The 22,207-nt window shown below is 44.8% G+C and overlaps 1 protein-coding gene across 1 annotated transcript in view; it reads right to left on the bottom strand.

The window, feature by feature from the left end:
• Ttf2 (transcription termination factor 2) overlaps positions 1–10,587 on the bottom strand; it is a 30,961-nt gene extending 20,374 nt beyond the window's left edge. Inside the window, exons 1-8 of the mRNA XM_028753023.1 lie at positions 10,550–10,587; positions 10,363–10,465; positions 8,323–8,409; positions 5,114–5,180; positions 3,559–4,473; positions 2,699–2,813; positions 2,253–2,435; positions 483–610 (exon numbers count right to left, since the gene is read on the bottom strand). Of these exons, the coding sequence (XP_028608856.1) occupies positions 483–610; positions 2,253–2,435; positions 2,699–2,813; positions 3,559–4,473; positions 5,114–5,180; positions 8,323–8,409; positions 10,363–10,465; positions 10,550–10,577 (1,626 nt within the window). The 5' untranslated portion in view covers positions 10,578–10,587. The remainder of the gene's footprint in view (positions 1–482; positions 611–2,252; positions 2,436–2,698; positions 2,814–3,558; positions 4,474–5,113; positions 5,181–8,322; positions 8,410–10,362; positions 10,466–10,549) is intronic.
• Between the last annotated feature and the right edge of the window lie 11,620 nt (positions 10,588–22,207).

Here is a 22,207-nt window from a genome sequence, read left to right as displayed (position 1 = left end):
TTTTTTTTTTTTTTTTTTTTTTTTTTTTTTTTTTTTTTTTGTCTTTGAGACAGGGTGTATCTGTGTATCCCTGGCTGTCCTAAAACTTGCTCTGTAGACCAGGCTGGTCTCAAACTCATAGAGATTCACCTGCCTCTGGCTCTTGAATGCTAGGATTAAAGGCGTGCACCACCACACCCTGGCAGCACTGCGCTTTTTATCTTTGTCTTATGATCACATTTGTTTTACATATCTCCACCCCCAGTAGTTCATTTCAAATAACAATTGGTTTGCATCCTGTAAGCATCTACCAACTGAATATACAGATCCTCTGCTGTTACAGAAGTGTATAGCCTATGACTTAAAAAAGAAAAGTCTGTTGCTATTTTTACTGCTCAACAAAAAAGAAGGAAGCACTTCAGAAGCCACTAAGGCATCTCTGCAGGAGGTTTCACAGTACTCTCCAGGGTGCTGGATACTCTGTGTTGTGGTTCCTGGCTCACCTTCAAGCCAGCTGGGTCTTCTGCCACTGCTGTTTCACCAGGACAAGACTCCAGTGACCGATGCAGTTCATCAATGGCTTCACTCGTGATTTTCCACACATTATAAAGATGATGTTGGTTCATATGGCCTGTGGACAGATAAGTGTTCCCCAAAGACGTCACAAGGGCAGTGTCCTGAGGGCTGGGGATGCAGTGTAGTTGCTATAGTGCTTGACTCACATAATAACAGTAAGACAAGTACTGTATTCTGGATAGAGCCTCAAAAACGTAATCATCTGCCAGGTGATGAATCTGTACTGAGTAAAAAGTCCTACCTCAAGGCTCTACTGGTCTCACAAGCTTTTCTACTCCCATTCTGTTTCCTTAACCACACAAACAACTATAATTTAGAACAAAACAACCAATACTATTTTTCTAGACTGACGCTCAAAGGTGAGGCCTTGAACATGGCGGGCAAACTAGCACTGAGCTCCATCTCCAGCCAGCCCCTTGGTGGTTTGGATCATTTCTTTTCCACTTCTGAAAAGCTGTGGACACAAAGGTTATCCTGGGCAGGAACTCTGGAAGCAAAGGCCTCTGAATCCAAAGAAGAGCCAGTGAGAGTAAAAGCCACGCACGAAGTCATCTGTGAGGACAGAAAGCTGATCCCTGAGATGCAGGTCACAGTGGACTCTTGTCCCACACAGGCAAAATACCCAAGCTGTTCCCAATTCCAGGGGGAAAGCATTTCTAGGACAAGGTTTCTGGACAACAGGAAACTTAAAGTTCTGAAATGCCTTAACTGTCTTAATAGAATTCTTTCCAAGACTTGTCACATGTTCTTTTACATCAGTAGCCTGCTATAATTTAATGTTTCCCTAGGTGACTTCATCACTATTAAGTAATGGAATAATGTTGTAACATAAGCTTGGTCCCAAAAAGCTTCCTGAGCAGCCAAGATGGCTCTCTATATGACCAAGTGTTTTCTCAGTGACCTTTTAGAGTGGCCTAAATTCATCTATTAGACATTCCCTGTCAAGACTGCCTTTCAATTTTTTTACACCTCTAGCAGTTATCACTGGGAGAAAACTGCCATTGCTTTCCTAATTTGTGCTAGCCCACTCCAATCTCCTGACTAAAAACCAAGTCATCAGCACACCTAAGGCTCTATCTGAGAGCTGGGTGTGGTGGTACACTCCTTTATTCCTAGCGCTTGGGAGGCCAACTTAGTCTATATAGCAATTTCCAGGCCAGACTTATGCAACAAGTGAGACCCTCTTTCAAAAAGCAAAAAAACAAGAAAACCTTAAAAAAAAAAAAAGCCAAGACTCTACTAAGGACCTGCAAATTTGCCTGGAAATTAGCAACAGAAACATAGCTAACCAGGGAATTACTGCTTTTTATGAGTCTAAAGGCATTGGTCATCACTTAGATCATTCTTCTCTGCCTCCATGCATGCCTGACCCACCCCCATCTTTCATACAGGGAAATAAAAATGTTACCTGCTAGTCTACCTGCCTCATAATAAGTTTGTTTTTATACACAACACTGCCTATGTATCCTGTGTAACACTGACCTCTGGGCTGTGGGTGAGCACATGGTGACATAAGGCAGTAATCAGCCCCTAGCCTCAGAGTCTTAAAACAACTGTTCATAGCCCTACAGAGAATTAGATATGCAACTTTCAATCCAACAATGAACAGCTTCTCCTTCGAGGGGGTGCAAAGATATCTGCTGGGTAGTACATAACTTACCAGCTTCTCACAAGAGGGCTGAGTCCTTGAACCTTACCTCCTGAGCACTGGCTGGCTCCTTCAGGAGTTTCCTGGCGGCCTGTCTTTAGTCCCAGAGAGGTTGCAGGCTGGATATGGGGCCTGGGAAGGGGCTGGGGAGGTACCAAGTGAAGAGGGGCAGCAGTAGTTTTGGTGATGTTACTCTGCTCTGGTTCCTGAGAGCTGCAGTTCTCCCTAGTTCCTGGTCAACACACAGGGACAAGCAGACTAAAGTGAGAGAAACAAGTAAAGACATTGCAAGCACATGCAGCCAGGGGAGTTCTCCCAGAGAAGACTGAGCTTCAACTGTGCTCAGACCATAGCATGCAGGAATGCTGTTACAAACAACAGCAGATATCATTTAGGAGAAAGCCTGGAACCCAACAATAAAGCAGAAAAAATGAACACAACCTTTCTCAGATGTGTCTGACACGTTCACAAACACTAGGGCAAACCCCATCTTACCTTGTTCTGGGGAGAGAGCCAGAGCATTGAGTGCGTCCTCTAAAGCCTGGATTTGCTTAAGCAACTTCTCCCCCTTGTCAGGGAGAGCCTGGATGTTCACTGCAGCCAGGGTGCCCTAAAGAACAGACGCCATCAAATGGAACTGGCCTCTCAAGTTATTAAAGGACAGCTTCAGATTTTTAAATTTGGCTTAGCATGACAAAACTCTAAAATGATCTTCTAATTATGAATGTAAAAACCAGGATTAAAAAGCAAAATAAAACCACAGCTAGCACAGTAAGCCTACGTCTAAACACAGGAAAGGCAGGTATTAAGCAGCCACCTAGAAAGCCCTCTCAGGAATCCACTCAACTCTGTGAGCAGCTCCTACCTGCCCACAGGAACACCCTGATCCTAGAGCAGTGGTTCTCATCCTTCCTAAGGCTGCGACCCTTCTCATAATGTGGTGACCCCAACCATAAAATTGTTTCATTGCTACTTCATAACTACAATTTTACTACTGTTATAAATCATAATGTAAATATCTGTTTTCTGACAGTCTTCGGCGACCCCTGTGAAAGGGTCATTTGACCCCCAACATGGTTCCAACTCACAGGTTCACAGGTTGAAACCACTGCCTTAGAGACAGAGTACACGTCAAGACTGGCCGTTTTTTTTTTTTTTTAAGTTTTCATTATATGTAGTTGTATACATATAAACTGTGTATAAGTATGTGGACATAAGTGCAGGTGGCCAAGGAGGGAAGGAGAAGGTGTTGGATGCACTGGAGCTGAGGCTACAGGTGGTTTAGAACCAGCTGACATGGGTGGTGGGAACTGAACTGGGGTCTTCTGCAAAGGCAGTCTACACTGCAGACTCACCCTCTTTTGTTTCAGCTGTGTTGTAAGGTTTGCACGCTGGGCTGCTGGATCAGATGATTCTCCCTTCTTGAAAACACCTGAAGCAGCAGGTGTCTGTCTCTGCACACTCTGGTCAAAATGTTGAAGGCTCCCCTTCTTCTGTGAGTCCACAGTCAAGTCAAAAAGAAGTGGGGACCCTGACCTACTAGAAGCACCATCATCCTCACTGTCATCACTGCTGGAGGTGGCATGGTGTACCACTCCTGAGCAAAGCCCAGGTGCTACTCGTGCTTTGGGAGCAGGCCTCCAAGTCTGGGAAGGTCCCTGAGATAGCCCCTTCTGGGAGACCTGTGCACCAGGGGCATCTGTTCCTGTTTTGCCTTGGGCCTCCCTGTTCTTGAGCTGCTCCCTGATGAGCTGTCCTTTCTGGCCCTTGCTTTCTGGGTTCTGACCAGGAATACTCGGCACCAACAGCTGGGTTTCCTTTTCTCTCAGAGGTTCTGGCTTGTTTGGGACCTCTCGACTCTCACTCTCTGACCTCTGAGGACCCTTGGGTGTTCCTTGAAGTACCTCTGCGTGGCCTTGTGTGGAAGCCATTCCTTCAGTTTTCTTAGTTTTGGGCTGGAACTTTGTTTTCTCCTCTTGTTCTTCCCCGTCACCTCCAGACTGTCTAGCTGTCACCAGGTCAGATGAAGGGTCCTTTTCCATCCTGCAGTTAGGTTTGGGCTTCTGTTCCTTCTTTTGATCCAAGAGCTGCTCTCTGTTTTCTCTCGGCTTATCGGCTGTCTTCCTCTCACCTTCTCCTTCGACAAACTGTTTGCGTTCAAGTCTTTTTTTATTCTTGTCAATCACCCTAAATGGGTTTCTCGGCTGGCTGGGAGAGTGAGGCAGTAACTGAGGCTTACTGGTTACAGAGTGTTCCTTAGGATTAGGATCCTACAGACAATGAAAACAAACACTGTAACATAAAACAGGGCTACCTTCGTATCTAAAATGTCTGTCCTTTTGGAGGAAACAGAAACATAGTAAATGCATTCCTAGTATTGCTTCTGCATCTAAAAAGGAAAGATGCCAAATTCCTAAGGGATCCACTTCTTTCAGTGCCCTGTTCACACTGTTCAGGATACGTCCTTTCCAGGGCTCGGTGAAGGCTGAGTCAACAGGCTCTGACAGTCACAAGAGTCACAATGTGTATTTCTCTATTCTTTACAAGTGTTATCAGCTCCCCAGGTCTAGTCCCCATGTACTGCACAAGAATAGGGCCCCTCCTCCTCTCATAGTCTAGGAACCTAGGCATTACATTTAGCTTATATCAAAATCAAGTCAATACTGATCTATAAAAAGATGGTGATGTTAGTCTTACTTCCCTAAGTAGGAGGATATTGACTGCTTTTATGACATTGGAAAACATTTGTGTAAAACAGAAGGTAAGAGATCAAACTCTGACCACAGCAGTGGCTCTTTGAATGAGCCACCACAAAACCCTTCAGGGCTCTCGGAGGCAGTGTGATAGACAGCAGCATTCATACAGACTGTGGTGCTTTCTGTGTATTGAAGACACATGGGTGATTCTTACCTGCCACGGGACGTCTCCACACCAGTGCTTCCCCTCCGCCTTAGTTCTAGCACATCGGAAGAACAACCTAATGGAGTATAAAACAGAGGTAATTAAGGTACAAATGTTCTTTAAGAGTTTCATTTTTTAAGGGTTTTTATGGATTTTGTGTATGCATGAGCATTCTGCCTGCATGTACATATGTAGTGCCTACAGAGGCCAGAAGATGGCACTGAGTTCCCTGGAACTGGATTCAGACCTATAACTTGTGAGCTGCCTGATATTATGGGTAATGAGAACAGAATCCAAGTTTTATGTAAGAGCACCAAGTGTTCTTAGCCACTGAGCATCGATCCAAATCTATAATTAGAGAGAGAAAGGGGGTGGGGGCCTGGGCATATTCCACAGTTGAGCACACCTGGTTTGATGTGGGTATTGAAGATCTGAATTCAGGTCTTCATGCTAGCACAGCTAGCCGTCTGCCTGCTAAGCCATCACTCCAACCCCTGCAGAGGACATTTTTAAGGGCTGAAAAGTCAAGAACCAAAAGGATATAATAACCAAAAGTATACTCTGGTTTATTCCTTTTTACTCTGTATGAAGAACACACGAAATGGAGAGAGAGATCAGCAATAGCTGCTAAAAAGCAAAAAAAGGATAACCAGATATTGTGTGTGCCAGGAGGGAGGCCACAATACTGTCTGAAAAAAGGAAGTTGCTAAACAAACAAACAAACAAACAATACTAGCAAAATCCAAAGGGTATCACACAGCTAACTCTTCATAACCTAGGGCCTTTCTGGAGCACTGCCAACACTGTCCCAGATGAGAGGTGGAGAGAGGAGCACACTGGACGGACTGCTGGGCATCACACTGGACGGACTGCCAGGCATCACACTGGACAGACTGCCAGGCAATCACACTGGACAGACTGCCAGGCAATCACACTGGACGCACTGCCAGGCAATCACACTGGACACACTGCCAGGCAATCACATTGGACAGACTGCCAGGCAATCACACTGGACAGACTGCCAGGCAATCACACTGGACAGACTGCCAGGCAATCACACTGGACAGACTGCCAGGCAATCACACTGGACAGACTGCCAGGCAATCACACTGGATGCACTGCCAGGCAATAGCTTGCCATTCCAGCTCTCTTCAAGCCATTTTTCTCAGCCTAACTGAACTGAGCTTCACCATCTCAATTCTAGCTTCCATGTAGAGAAAGCGGGTATGGTTAGTGGCCGGAGCTGGGTTTGAATCCCAGCAACCATTGGAACTCAGATTCCCTTCCTAACCTCTCTAATAGCAGTCTTACATCTACCTGTAAAACAGCTACTGAGACCATGCACATGGGCATGGAAGACACAGGATAATGGGTGCCATGAGGCTCAGTTCTTTGGTAGCTATTATCTCAAAGCACTTTTCCTCCAGTCTTCACTTCTGAACCTCCATGGTTCTTTCAATGCAAATTAGAAAGCCACTGGTTGCCATCTCTCACCTATAGAGGTAGGTGTTTCCGTATCACAGGACAAGTGATCTTAAGTGTCGGGAGAACAAGACTAAATCTAATAAAGATTTGCCAGCTCGGCTCTACTAACAGAAAACAATCTCCCTCTCAATCAATCTCTTTCTCTTTCTCCCCCCAACCCCCATCTATCTACTTTACTTACATTTATAGGCTAGGGAGGTCTTAGTGAATAAAGCGCTTCCTAGCAAGTATGAAAACCAAAGAACCTACATAAAATACAGGTGGGTTTGGCAGCCTACCTGTAATCTCAGCACTCAGGAGTCAGAGACAAAGTGTCCCCAGGACAAGCCGTCTATCAAGGCTTGCAAACAGGTGACTTCCAAGGTCAGTGAGGACTGTCTCAGTAAGTAAAGTGGAGGGTGATCAAGAGAATCACTCAACACCAATCTCTGGCCTCACACACATGTGCATAGCACCTGCACACATCCAAATGTATGCAAATGTACATATACACATACCCCCTCATACATACAGAACAACAAACATTCCATTTACAACAGCAGCAAAAACAAAACCAGAGGAATACATTTTGGAAAAGGATTATAAGACCTTTATAATGGAAATTATTTAAAAACACTGAGAGAAAAATTTAAAGTCATACCATATACCATGATCACAGCCCAGAAAAGTCAATATTGATGTTCTCTCAAAACTGGTCTGTGTAAATTATGCAACCTCAACAGAGTTTTCTGTAGAAATTTAAGAGGTTGAATCTATATTTGATATGCAAACACAAAGATCCCACAATTCCAGCACAATCTTAAAGAAGCTGGAAGATGTACTATTTCACATAATCAACCATGCAAGAATATGTAAATGAACGAATGGACCAAAATTAACCACCTCAGACACTGACACAAACTTAGAGTCAATTGATTTTTTTTTTTAATAAACAAGAATGCCAAGCATTTCGATATACTTGGGTTGGGGAAAGAGACTTAGAACACATAAATTCTAAAACATAGACTATTAACATAAAAACTATCATGTATGTATGACCCCTGCCTTCTCAGCCAAAGCACCAAGCCAATTCTCTGAAGTGGTCACGTTACTTCATGCCTTGGTACCCCAATGCAATGTGTTCATTTAAGAGTATCTAATGACTGGTAACTTTCTACTTACCTTTAACATTCATCATGACTAACATCTCCCATCTACATGGACTTCCCTGCCCTTCCCAAGGGAAACTGCACTTCACTGAGTCCTTCTGTTAGTGACTGATGTTATTGGCAATTGGACAGCTAGAGGGAGTGGCAGAGCTGGTAATCCAGAAACTAACCACTGGCTTCCCTGGGTAACTCAGGCATTGGTTGTCAACCTTAACACCGTGACCCTTTAATACAATTCCTCATGTTGTGATAACCTCAATCATAAAATTATTTCGTTGCTACTTCATAACTGTAATTTTGCTACCGTCATGAATCATAATGTAAATATCTGATATGTGACCCTCTGTGAAGGGGTCACCTGACCCTTGCAAAGGGGTGGAGACCCACAGGTTTAGATAGACTGACAAAGTAGACGGATGATGCTCAGTCTGTGCAAAAAAGGTTTGCAGTAATGACTTTTAAAGAACAAACATTCTTTATTTTTAAAGAATTAAAAAAAAACATATCTTGCTCCAACTCTTTCAGGATGGGGGGCTGGAGTATATGTTGGGGAGGAGGGGGTGCATGTTCCTTCTGGACACTCACCTCCATTCCTTCTTGCCCTGAGGTAGAAACAAACCCTGAAGCTCGACCACAAACTCCTCATGCAATAAACAATGAGAAACAGGAATACTAGAAGAGAAAAAAATAATAATAAAATAATTTTAGGAGGCAAGAGGCCAGCAGTCTGAAGTCAAATCCAAGCTTGAATTCTTATTTTTATTTACTTATTTGGAGACAGAGTCTCACTGAGTAACCCTGGCTGGCCTGGGACTCACTACCTAGACCTGTGTGGCCTCAAACTTGCAGCAATCCTTCCGCTGCCTCTTGAGTCCTAGGATCACAAGTGTGTGGCACCACAGCCAGCCCAACTACAGATGTTATACCAAGCTGACCTGGGTTTGTAAGTCCCACATATGGTTATCTGTGTGCCTCCCTGAGGAAAGAATCCATAGTTTTTCTCTTCCCACTTTCTAAACCCAAGCATGACAACAATTATTTTTTCTTCATGACAGTCATATGATGTCCCGACTGCAACACTCCCAGGGATGACTTATAGTCTAAGGCTGGCTACACGGCAGACCTGCTGTGACTTCTCCTCTGGTCCTCCCATTAGCCTTTATTAATACCCTATTAGCTGTCACCTGCTGTTACTCACGTGCCTACCTCTAACAATAACTTACTCGTGTGCTTCTTGCCTGGCATACAATTTTAAATGTCCCTCCTAACTTATAGAAGAAAAATATGTACAGCACTGAGAGCGAAGGGGTTTGAGTGAAGGTCTAAAGCATTCTCCTGTGACTATAAAACTGTCTGCAGCCTGCAGTCTGCTCATCAGACACCCTGCAAGCCCCGAGTGAAAGTATTATACTAATTTGTATTGCAGTGTACCCATGTAAGTGGCACACTGTTTTTGAAGGTTCGCTCTCTTTTTTAAAGACGTATTTATTGTTTCTATTTCGTGATTAGTGATGTTTTGTCTGCATGTGTGTCTATACACCATGAACACACTAGGCCTTCAGAGGCCAGAAGAGGGTGCCCAATCCCGTGGAGCTGAAGTTGCAGACATTTGATAGCCCCTAAGTGGGTGCTGGAAATTGAAGCTAGGACCTCTGGAAGAGCAGCCAATGCTCTTAAAGGTTGACCCATCTCTTCAACCCCCAAGAATATTTCTTTTAATGTTGAACCAAACCTGAGACCAACATTGATGCATAATTCCCATAAACATGAGCACACACGTGTCTTACAACATTTGAGCAGGGTACCAAATCTCAGCATATTTAGAAACTAGAAATAAATAGTAAACTCTGATGCAAAATGGAGACACTAATTATACAACTTATTCCAGTACTAATATCCATTATATAGCTATGATACTGAAAAAAAAACTGCTCTGCAAAGTTCAGCTGAATAGAGAGCAGGAAGAAATGTCAAATGATACCACAGTTTAATTTCATTTAGAGAATGTCAACACCTGGTATGTTAAGATTGTCACACTTGAGAGCAGTATTGACTTTCCTCACTTGAGACAAGATGCTCGACACCTCTAGGTCTCAGCCTTCACATCTGCAGAAGCTGAGTTCCCCATCAACCTCTGACGTTTCTTTCAGCACTAACTCCCTACAGCAGTGCTTCTCAACCTTCCTAATAATGCATCCCTTTAAAACAGTCCCTTATGTTGCCGTGACTTCAACCATAAAACCATTTCCGTTGCTACCTTATAACTATAATTTTGCTACTATTTTGAAACATAATGTAAATATCTGATTTGCAAGATATCTGAAATGTGGCCCCTGTGAAAGGGTCCTTTAGTGACCCACACACAGGCTGAGAAACGCTTAAATGGAGACCTAAAATTGGTACAAGACTAGCAAATTAATTCCCACGTCCACTGTTTGTTTACACTTTTTAGAGAGAGCAGAAAGGATGCTGGGGCAAAGGGGAGTGGCTAAGTAAGGCCAGACAGGTGCCTAGAAACTAGAAGCGGACTCTAGAAGCATCCAGTGTGGGTGAATCCGCGTCCCAAGGCAGCAGAAGTGACCGGGCTGGGTCACTCCTTGGAACCAGGCCGGGCTGGAGACTCACTCGGTGGCCTGCACGAAGCTGCACGTGTTCGTCCGGCACACATAGAAGCTCTTTCCCTTATTCGGGCCATCGCGAACGCCGGTCTTTAAGAAGCAGACGGCCCCTGAGGAAACAAGAAAATCAGCAACCGCCACTCTAAGCCAGCTCCACAGTCCCCAGGAGGGAAATCCCGAGACTGAGGCCTTACCGTGCTCCGGACACTTAACCAGGTCCATAACGCTGCCGGGAAGGCCTGGCCCTCCGCTTTTCCGTCTTTGACTCCGCCCCGTTCCGCCCACCACAACGTTCCACCAATCAAGTGGGAGATCCTCTCACCTTCAACCAATTACAGCCTCCCTCAGGCTTGGCGCGCACTGAAATCAAACTTGGAGTAAGGAGGCGTGGCCGAAGTCCAGTGAGGACGCCGGGAAGTCCTAACTTGGGAGAAAACAAGACTTGGAGACTAAGGTAGAGGCTGAGCCTGGGCGACTCCAGAGGAACCCTGAGAGACCCAGAGGGAGCCAGAACCACTTGCCTGCTCGGGAAGCAGTCACTGTGGGCAGAAACACTTAAATTTGAGGCAGCCAAGAGGCGGGAGCATCCCCTAAAACTGTGGGAATCTATTGCATAGTCTGTAATAAGCACAAAGACTCCTTTAGGACCCCGGACAACCTTTCAATGAGTGCAGGACGTCCTCGGGGTCACCAGAGATTGAACATCTGCACAGATCTCAGTTTCAGGCTCCGCGCTCTTAAGAATCCCACTGCTGCCTTCTCCTGAGTGAGGTTCTAACGACCGCCTGGTGTGGACACCCTGAATCAGAAGAACCTAAGGGCAATACCGGACCTCGCGTGCAAGCTAAATTTTACTTTGTGTATTTTGCATTGTCAAAACTTTTGAACTTATTTTGCATTTTTACTTTTAAATAACTGAGAGTGACGTTAAAAGAATATTGCATTTGAAATTGCAACCAAGGGGCTAGAGATATGGCTCAGCATTTAAGAGCACTTGCTGGCTGTTCTTGCAAACAAGAATTTGGTTCCTAGCACTTACTTCCGGCCTCTCACAACCACCTGTAATCCAGCTTCGATCCTCCATGGACTCCCACATTAACTTCTGCACACAGAGAAACACATACACATAATTAAAACGAAAATGAATCTTTAGAAATTCTAATCGATTCTTTTAGTGAGCAGAAGGGGAGGAATGACTATCAGAGCTTGGTTACAATAGCTATGGCTTCATATTTCAGCAGTTGAAGACCGTGTGTCTCAGAGTGGCACACACAACTGCTATGAGGACAGAAAAGCTTCAATGTCGAAGAAGTCTGGGCTTTATGAAGACTGTAAATGTTTTAGGAGTCCAGAGGACCCCTCCAGACAGACCCGAGGTATCGTTTATGAATTAAGCAGTTCTTACTAAATAGCTTTTTTGATGCCCCAAGAGGAGTAGATGTTTGAGAAATATAAAGTTCACTTAATGCATATATTTAAAGCAACTGTTCTAACCACAAGGGGCTTACTGAATGGAGGAAACTGAACTAGCCTATAACTAATGCTTAAATAAATACAAAATAGTATTTAAATGTCAAGACGAATGGAGTCAGCAGCAAACCCCGGGGAGCTTGAGAAAGACATGAATTTCCAAGTGCATACAGTATACCCTCAGTTCTCCAGTGAAATTCTAGATAGACAAATAGGTGGGGTGTTTTCTTTATTCCAAGATTGCAGTTCCACAAACTGTATGTGCATGTGAAAATAGACACCATGTGAGAAGATGGAGACCACAAACACTAAGGTTTGGGGAAGAGGACCATAGTGATTCTTGTAGTGAGAATTTTGGTTTCTTTAAAAACACAGAAATATAAGAATGTTTTTTGTTTTAATCCCAGGTGGGGCTGCTACAGATTGTCCACAGCAGCTGACTATGATTTGCCTCATGCTCTAACAGGCATGTGGTTTTGCCAGCTGTGGATAATTTCTGAGAGAGTGACGTTGGAATTCTGGGGACTTTTCAGAGGATGTATTAATACTAAGGCCCAATAGAAGAGGCTGTTTGACTGGTTGGTGGTTGGATGCTGTTGGCTGCGATTTGTTAAGCCGACGTGTGCAAAGAGATGAAAAGAAGAAATTAGATATGCTGGTGGCAAAGCTCAAACTCGCCCCAAGAAACTCGACACCCCTAATCAGCAGGAAGTAGTCTAATGATAATATCACCCCTTTCCCCCTCTGCCCTTTTTTCTCTTCTATCTAGTGTTAGGGGGTTGAAAGGAGAGGGGTGGAGAAGGGTGGAAGAAAAAACTCACAGTGATAAAAAGTCCATGTATGCCTGCATGCCAGAAGAGGGCACCAGATCTCACTGTAGATGATTATGAACCACCATGTGGTTGCTGGGCATTGAACTCATGCTCTTAACCTCTCCAGCCCCAGGTTACAGATTCTTTCCTGCACAATATGATTTTGAGACTGGACAAAGGCCAGGTCTCAGATGTGGCATTACAGACAAATATTTTCCTCTGAAGCAGCTCAGTCGGCTTGCACACATCCAATAAGCAAAAATGGACACAGAAAACTTACAGGAAGGGAAACTGTTTCTTCCAGAAATCTAAGATGTGCTAGATAAAAAACGTTTAGACCCAGGATCATATTAATAGGGATGGGATTGGACCAGTGAGACAGCTGAGCATATACAGGTTTTGTGCATACATATTTCATATATGTTCTTAGCCTGAAAACATCTGGAGAGAACCCTGAGAATGAGCTGTATAAATTTCTATTTTGAATGAAGCTGAGAATGTAAGTTTTGGCTTTCTTGATAGCCTTGTCATACTCAGAACAAATGTTTAGAGTAACTCCTAAATCTAAATGTTTTTAAATGTACAAGTTAACAGTACAAATTATTTAAGTATGGGCTAGCTCAAGCACAAAGTTTATGTTGGAATTATTCTGAAGCTGGATTTGACAATGACTGCACTTGAACTAAAAAAGCTGTTTGTTTGTTTGTTTGTTTGTTTGTTTAGAGATAGAGCCTTAGGATTAGCTCAACCTGGTCTTGAACTGGGTATGTTTCCCAGCCTGACTTTCAATACACAATCCTCCTGCCTCAGCTTTCTGTATGATGAGTTTATAGGCATGGACCCCCCATGCTTGGCTTAGAATTATACCTTTTAAATAGGTGAATTCTATGAGACCTAAATCAGGCCTCAAGAAAGCTGTTTTTTAAACATGTATAAGTGGTGCTGGAACCTTCCATGTGGAAAGTAAATGGTAGACATGCCAACATCCTTAGAAAATAGCCTGATGGCTGAAGAACTTGGTAGTAGACATGCTTTACTCTCAGACACTGTTGACCCTGAAGCAGATGGCTTCCCTCACCCGTGACCCCAGGACGATATGCTCATCTTAGTTCTTGAGGAAAGGAAAGCAAACGTGCTCAGCATTGTGTGCTGAGCTGACACATGTTGGGCACGTGTTGGAGGTGAGAGGGCAAGCTTCAACACTAACCTCTTAACATCCCTGCAGCATCATTTAAAAATATCCAGCAATTTAAAACTCAAGCCAGTTGTCAGATTCCAGTAGTTCTGCAAGTCTCCTTTATTGTATACGAGGCTTTCTTGCCAGCTATCAATTCTAACTATCCAATTTTGTGGGGTACGGATGAGGAGACAGTACTGGGAGGCCTTGCGCATGCTCAGTTAGTACTGAATCACCGAATGCCACCCCACCTAGCAGCAGATTTTCTGAACTCTCATGAATTTTGATTGTTGCAAGCTGAGAGCCTCATTCTAACTGGCAGGTGACAGATATTTGCCCTGCAGTATATCCTGAGAAGGGAAGTGGTCAAATCTCAGCTTTCTCTGCGATGCGTTGTAAGGTAAGGGCTTTTACTGAGTAGCTAGATTTAGTGCTCACAGCTACCCTAGCAACACGCATTCTTCCCAGTTTTAAAGACTTAGCATAGTCAGGTCTGGTGGCTCACACCTGTAACCCCAACTAAAGATGGAGGATTACCTTGAGTTCAAGGCAAGCCCAGACTACATGGAGAGTACCAGGCTAGCCTGAGTTGCACAGCTAGATGTGTCTCAAAATGAATGATTAGGATATTGTCCCAAAAATCTAGTGTGCTAAAATTAAAATATTATTGTTGTTGTTGTTATTGTTATTTATTTTATTTTGGTTTTTTTGAGGTAGGGGTTCGTTGTGTAGCCTTGGCTATCCTAGAACTAGCTCTGTAGTCCAGGCTGTCCTTGAACTTAGAGAGATCCACCAGCTTCTGCCTCTTGAGTGGTAGGATTAAAACCATATGACACCACTGCTTGGCAAAAAAAAATAAATTTTAAAATACATCCAGTGACTCAGATATTTCTCTTGGATTACATCAAACATTTAGGTTTTTGCTGTTGCATGCTTAATATTGTTAAGACTAAATAAAATAAAGTAAAACCCATTTTACAAATAACCACTAGGTGGCATCATATTAACATGAAAGCCAAGCAGAAGGCCTGCCCACTTCTGTTTCATTCTTTTTGCTTACAAATATGTACTGCTCATTCGATTTCATTTTGTTTGGTGCCTTCCAGATATATGAGAGTTTTAAACCTGCCCTTTGATTAAGGAACAATCAAGATGTTACTGTGGGCAAAACTCTGTTTATGATCTGAACTGTCATTCAGTTTGACAAATGATTTTGTTGTACCAAAATTTTGCAGTGTTAGATTCCAAATTTCACTGTTCTTAAAATATGATGCCAAGAGTTGTTCAGAGCAGCTTCTCCTACTTGTATACAATCCATTGTAGTGCTTTTATAATGTGTAGAGTTACACTGGCCACTGGTTTTAGAACACTCTTTGTGTATTATATAATGTGTATGTGCACACATACATGTGTGTGCATGTGTGTGTGCATACACACATATGGAGGCCAGAGGCTGACATCAGGTATCTTCCACTGTTGTTCCCTATCTTGGTTTGAGGCAGAGTCTCTTACTGATCCTGAATCTTACCCCTTGGTTAGATTGACTGGCCAGCAAGCTGCAGGGATCCACCTGTCTGCATGCACACGACACCTGGGTTCTCTGGCTGCCGGGGATCCAAACACAGGTCCTTGTGCTTACATGACGAGGACCTCCCTAGCTGTGCCCTCTCCAAGCCTCTCCTCCCAGTTGCAGACTATTATTATGATCCTGAAAGTGAGATCAACCTAGCGATCTCCATCTTCAAAATGTTGCCTTCTGAACATCTTCTATAAATGGAGTCATAGAGCATGTCTATTGCTCCTGTCTTAGAGCATCCCTCTGTGCTGCCTTTGAGGTTCATCCACACTGACTAGTGTATCAGTGGTCCACCCCAAGGACATCAGAGAAACTAGAATGGAACAGTGAAACACATCAACTTTGTTTGTGTACTCTCACTAATGTCATGCCAATATTTTGAGACATCAAACCATAAACTTTTAAAGCTCTGTATTGCATGGCTCTATTTCTATCCCTCTGGGGAGGCAGGCTGGCAGATCTTTGCTGTTCTACTCTGTACAACTAGCATGCATCACTCTTATGATTTAAAAAATCCAATAATGCCATTGAAAGCAAGTGCACAGGGAGATATGACAAAGAGAGTGTACCAGAATCATAATGATTATGCTTATGTGAGACGGTAGGATTTGGGGTGCCCCCCCCCATTTTTATTCCCATGTAATCTCATTACACTGCCATGGAGTGGTCTTGGGATAATGTGTCTGCCTCCTTCATAATCTTCTGTACGTGCGTGCTTCTCAGCCTGGCTGTTTAACCCGTCCTGCAATTAATCCTTTCTCTTCTTGTTTTTTTCTATTTCCTCCCACCCTCCGTTTTGTATCTAATTTCATACTTTAAACCAAACCCTTTCTCCTTTTTGCTCTCTCCATACTAGGAATTCTACTTAATTCTAGCACGATTCATGACTCTAATTTCCAATGTTCTTAAGATGCAGGAACACTACTCACTGCTTCCCTAAGGCCATAATCATCACACAGACAAACACACACACACACACACACCACAACCACCATGAGAAGACTGCTGTGGCTGTGTACACAGTTGCCCCAAGTTGCCTCTCCTCTGGGTAGTGACACAACTTGGCACTTGGGCACAGGCTAAGTTCTCCTGTTGAGAAGGAATGTGGTACTCCAGATTCTGAAGATTCACCACCTCTGAGCCCCTCCAGATGCTGGGATCTTAGTGGCTGAGACAGTCTGCACAGATCTGGTAATAGCGCCCCACAGCTCCTTCATGACTTCACCTGGGAGCTGGAATAGAACAGTCTGCGTTATGCTACTTTATTTCAGAGAAAATGCTCTTAAATGGCACACCCATAGCTGAGCACTCAGTTGGTTATACTCAGCACTTTGGCCAGTTATGAGTCTCTGCATTAACCACTACTCACTGCACAAAAGAAACTTCTTCTAACCAAAGCTGCCTGGGTACTACCTGATGCGGTTATACTCTAGCAACCAGAGAAAACGTTTCCTGGTCAGTTCGAGCAGCACACGTCTGTGAGTATAAACAGATATTTACAGTACAGCTTGACAAGATGGCCATTTGGCAAAACAACTGTAGTAGATTCTCCTCTAGGGTACATGGTTCCCCCACCGCCACCATGGCTTTTGACTAGGTTTACCATACCAGACATGAACTCTTCCCTGTGAATCAGGCCTTAGATCCAATCAGAAAGCAGCTGGCTATCTCCCAAATAGTCATGCCACACTTATTCCCCAGTGTGCACATTTTTCCAGGCAGGTTGGTATGGTAGCATGGTGGGACCAGTGCTGGGCAAGACGATGATGCTTTTCTTCCGCAGCGGCCTGGGTACTACCTGATGCGGTTATACTCTAGCAACCAGAGAAAACGTTTCCTGGTCAGTTCGAGATTGATTTCTCTATGTTCTGCATCTGAAGTGAGTACTCTTTTCAGCAGTAGGGACTTGCCATATAGGTATGACGAGCAACCAAGAGCAAAGGTTTGCTTGAGTTGGAAGATCGTAGGTTTCCATGTCGCTTTTCATGCACTGTTCCTTTTGGTTAATCTTTCTGCCAATACCTCATGCCTCCACCCCCTACCTTCCTCTATGCTAAACCTTTCCCCTTCTCTGCCTTCATTTCACCTGTATTTTACTATCCCTCTTCCCTTAAGGTGTTCACCCCCTCAGTGGCCCGTTTTTAGTGTCCTGCCTTCCACATGTACTCCAGGTTAAACACCCAGAACAAAAGATTTAAAGCTACATGCAACATGTCTTTCTAGGCCTAGGTAGCTCCACTCACTGTAGCTTTTCCAGTTCCATAGATTTACCTGTAAATTTAGTGATTTCGTTCTTTACAACTGAGTAATACTCCAGTGTGTGTGTGTGTGTGGGGGGGGTGTATGTGTGTGTGTGTGTGTGGTGTGTGTGTGTGGTATGTGTGTGTGTGTTGTGTGTGTTGTGTGTGTGTGTTGTGTGTATGTGTGTGGTATGGGGTGTGTGTGTGTGTGTGGTGTGTGGTGTGTGTGTGTGTGTGTGTGTGTGTGTGCTGCATTTTACTTATCCATGTGTCATGAAGGGCATCTTGACTGACTCAGTTGGCTAGCTATAGTGACTTGAGCCTCAAGGAACACGAATCTGTAGTTATCTCTGGAGTAGGAGAGAAGTCCTTTGGGTATGTGTCCAGGTATGGGTCCCTGTTCCGGAGGGCTTCCCAGGAAGATCTCTGGCCCGACCAGGTTCGAGGGGGTGGGGGGTCCAGGCCAAGGGGATAGAATGCGAGCAGGGAGGGGGAATCGCCTCCACTGCTGCTTCTGCCCGCTTCTCCACTGTTGCCACCCAGTTACTCCCAGGTGCTGCACCTGTCTCTGCATTGAGCTGGTCCGGGCTGGGCCAGTGAGAAGCCAGCTAGCTACCAAGGAGGGCAGGGTCCTGAAGGTGCTTTGGGAGAGCAGATCTCTTCCCAAGTGGTACAGCTCTTGCGACAGAAACTCTCAGACAATGGGATGATTCTCACACATGCCTTTACTTCTCTTGAATGGGGTTCTTATATACAGTTTTGGGGTGGATTAGGGTCTAACAGCAGATAACCCATATTGGCTTGGCCTGAGAGCTTGGAGATACCTCATCCACATGTGGGAGAGCCTGAGGCACTGTTCCTGTGTGACTGATGACTATAGACCTCTCTGTGGGAGGGGCTGTGGAGGACTGAAGCTAAATGAAAGGAACCAGGGGCCCAGTAGCAAGGCCGAACATCTACCATCCCATTAGGGTCCAGGGTTCAAGGCCTGTGCTCGACCAGGTACTCAGCTGCCTCTCACAGACCACCACCCCATACCCAGGTCTAGGGAACTTCAAGGAAGAGGTAATGAATCGGGGAGGGGGAGGATCTGGGGGATGCTGAGTTTTGGTTATGTCATGGGTGTTTAAATTCACAGCAGCTGGTTACCACTACAGGATTTTTACATGACTGAGAAGTCAAAGGTCTAATAATTAGGGAGCCAAGGCCCGCTCCCATCACAGGGTCTAATGACAGTAGGTAGCTACTGTGGAGGGAACTCACTATCCTGTGAGGTCATGGCCACTGGAAGGTTGCTCATGCTCCAGGGGCTGGTCCCACGCCCATGTGCATATAGGCAGTACACGTTGGCCTCTTTTTAAAAAGACAGCATGAAGTTGGGAGGGAGACGAGGTAGGGGGAGGAGGAGGACTTGGAGGGAGGTGGTAATAGATGGATATGGTCAGTATACATTACATAAGTGTATAGAATGTTCAAGGAATAAAAAATATTTCAAAAACAAAAAAAAATTCCTCAAGAAATACCAACCTTTTGAAAGTGTCATTGACTCTTGTTTCTCTGAGCAAAACTCCCCAGTGTCTATTAGTTGAAGAAAGATATAAATCCTCCCTGGGTTCATAGGATCTGGCCCAGTCCAGTTCTCCTCCCTTCTTGCTACCGTCCTGTCTCTTGCGTGCCACATGCCTACCCCGTCTGCCTTCAATGCTCCAAATGCCAGGCCTTCCTTCACCCTAAGGCTGTGGTCACTTTACCATCTGTCCCTATTACTCCTCCCAGTTCTCCAAAGGGCCCCGCCTCTCGCCTGTGAGGCCTCAGCCTACCTCAGCCACACTTGCTCTATATACATCTCCACAGAGCGCCTTCCTTGCTGTTCTCTCGGGGAGAGTCCCATTCCTTTCCCACATAGCACTAAGCACATAGTAGTCTGCTTGCCTGATCATAGTCTGTCTCTTCCATGGACTATAAAATGCCAAAAATCAGAGACCTGTGCTCAGTATTCTAAGTACAGGGCATAGAAACTCAATATGCACCGGTCCCATGGGTGGATGAAACCAGAATGGAAGGAACCTTAGCATCACTTAGCGCGCCCTCCAGTCCCTTCCACAGCATCCCTAATAGATACGGCACAAAGACTCCTGGTCACCACCGGTTCTCTGTTATTATCACGTATCAGTGAATTCCCATGCCTACTGAGGAGAAAACGTTCTGTCTGCAGTGACCGCCTTCTTGTCATGTGAAGTTACCGGGGGCACAGCAAGTCTTTTCTAGCATCACTTTAAAATTTCTAATAAGCCGTTTCTTCCTCTTCACATATCGCGTGCATATTCTTCCCTCCAGAGAAGCCGTTCCCGCTGCTGCAGTTCTCTCCCCCGAGGCCCCCTCAGAAATGCTTTTCAAGGGATATTCGCTTCATTTCAGGCGTCGTCAATGAGAGCACAGTGGGATCGTTATCTCCTTATTTTTTGATTCTGACCAGTTTGTTATGTGGCTCCTCCTCCTCCCCTCTCTCTCTCTCTTTATAGCAAATATGTCATGCTAGTAATTTTTATTGAGTATGCAATCAACCAACACCACGGCTTTCATTTTCCACACATAGACTAAAAAAACCCAGCGCATGTAATTTGCTTGCACTTAACCGTGGATTCTGAATTTCATCTTGTTAGTTTGATCCATCCTTCTAGCCGGTCCAGACCTCTCTGAATCTTATTTCTCAGGACTGACTTAGTAGTGTCTCCCGACTGAACACTTGACAAGCCTACCCTCCATGCCTTCAGCGGTGCTGCCAGTAAAACTGCTGAGCCAGGCAGAGCGCTCCTCCAGGTAAACATGATGCCACAGTCATTCAGTCAAGAATGGAGTTACAGTGTTCACTCTATTGCTGTCGTCGTGGTGCTGCCCTATGGGTGGCCCTCTATTGATCAGCATTCAAAGCATAACAGCAAAAAAAATGAGGCTAATCTGTCCTTGCTTTTCTTGGTGACTGGCTCGGGGAACAGGCGCAGAGGAAGATGGCTCTTCAGGACAAAGCTCTTGCCATGTACGGCTGGTGGTTCCTTGAGCCACATTACCTCCTGTCTCGTGGATTTGGTCACACCATCTATCACTTCCTGCTCTGGCTCTGTCTGCCTCCTCCCTCCTTTCCTTTTTGGTATTCTCTCGAGGTTTACATGCATTTGGATGTGGGCTAGGAAGACTCTAAGTAAGGGTTTGCTGCCTGAGCTGACGGCGGAAGAGTGCGCTATTTTGATGAGATCTGGGGCCACCTCCTTAGGGACCACAGTGCAGAACCCGAGCTGAACCACACGGTCCAGCTTGCCTCACTCATCGCTTCCTCTTTAATACTTCCTCACCCAGTTTCCCAGACTGACCTTACCTCATTATAACTGGAAGCCCAACAGTCTTGTTTTCATACACAGCAGACCCTGTCTACTGTGCCAGGGAGCCAGTAAGGCCACTAAGCTCTGTGACACTTGCTGCCTCTGCGTCTCAGGATATCTAAAGCACTTCCTAAAATCTTGCTGTCTTCTTACCCCTGGGCCCATCCAGAGCTACCCTTGGGAATCAGAGAGCCTGGGGCAGGTGTGTGGTGTGTGTGTGTGTGTGTGTGTGTGTGTGTGTGTCTTCCCTCTGTGGACTGCCTCCTGTTATTTCTGCTTTCACACCCTTATGAGCTGGCTGCCTTGTTTCCCCTCTTCCACTCCCCTTTGTCTCCTGCTTGTTCGTATCCCAGTCCCTCATTCAGGACACTTCTTCAGGGCGGGACAGATGAAAGCAGCATTGCTGGGCAGAGCATGGCTGTGGTGGGAGCTGTCACATCCTGGCTCTGTGTCCCTACCCAGAACTGTGCATGCATCCTTAAGCAATGCCACTGCATTCTTAAACTTTTTCATGGTGACACCATTCCTGCCACCTCAGTAATTGCTTATTTCTCATGGAAGATCTGGAGCATGGCTAAGTGGCAAGTGGAGAAATTGAGCTCATGTCGTTCGACTGATGTTGCTTTAAGGTTGTACATACTCGGTGTGTGTGTGTGTGTGTGTGTACTTATACAATAAAACATACCAATCCTATAGCACTTAAATAATTTATCTCCATTGAAAAATGTTATGAGACTTGAAGAACATTCATGTAGGTAAATAGAGGACAAACAGTTCATTGATTATCTTGACAATTCTGCTATGGCACTATGTTCCCACAGTTCATACACCGATGCCAAACATTAATATTTAGGGATGGGCTTGAGGGAGGTAATTAGATTTAGATGAGGTTCTAAAGGCGAGGCTCTGTGACAATTATTAATGCCCTTAAGATGATTATTAATGCCCTTGAGATGATTATTGATGATGTCCTTACCAGAAGACGCAATAGGGGAGACAGCTCAGTGGGTAAAGCCTTTACCATGCAAGTGTGAAGACCTGAGTTTGAATCCCCAGAACCTGAGTAAAAGCCAGATGCACACATCTGTAATACTAGTACTCCTACAGAGAGATAGGTAACTGAGATGGGAGAATCTCTGGAAGCTTGGAGACCAGCTCATCTGGCCTGTGCAGCTGCACAAAGATGCTTTACATCCAACG

This window comes from Grammomys surdaster, unplaced genomic scaffold (genome assembly GCF_004785775.1).
Source record: "Grammomys surdaster isolate TR1022 unplaced genomic scaffold, NIH_TR_1.0 125941, whole genome shotgun sequence".
Classification (NCBI taxonomy): Eukaryota; Metazoa; Chordata; class Mammalia; order Rodentia; family Muridae; genus Grammomys; species Grammomys surdaster.
The sequence above is the reverse complement of the archived record's forward strand: the minus strand, read 5'-3'. Positions and strand labels throughout refer to the sequence as shown.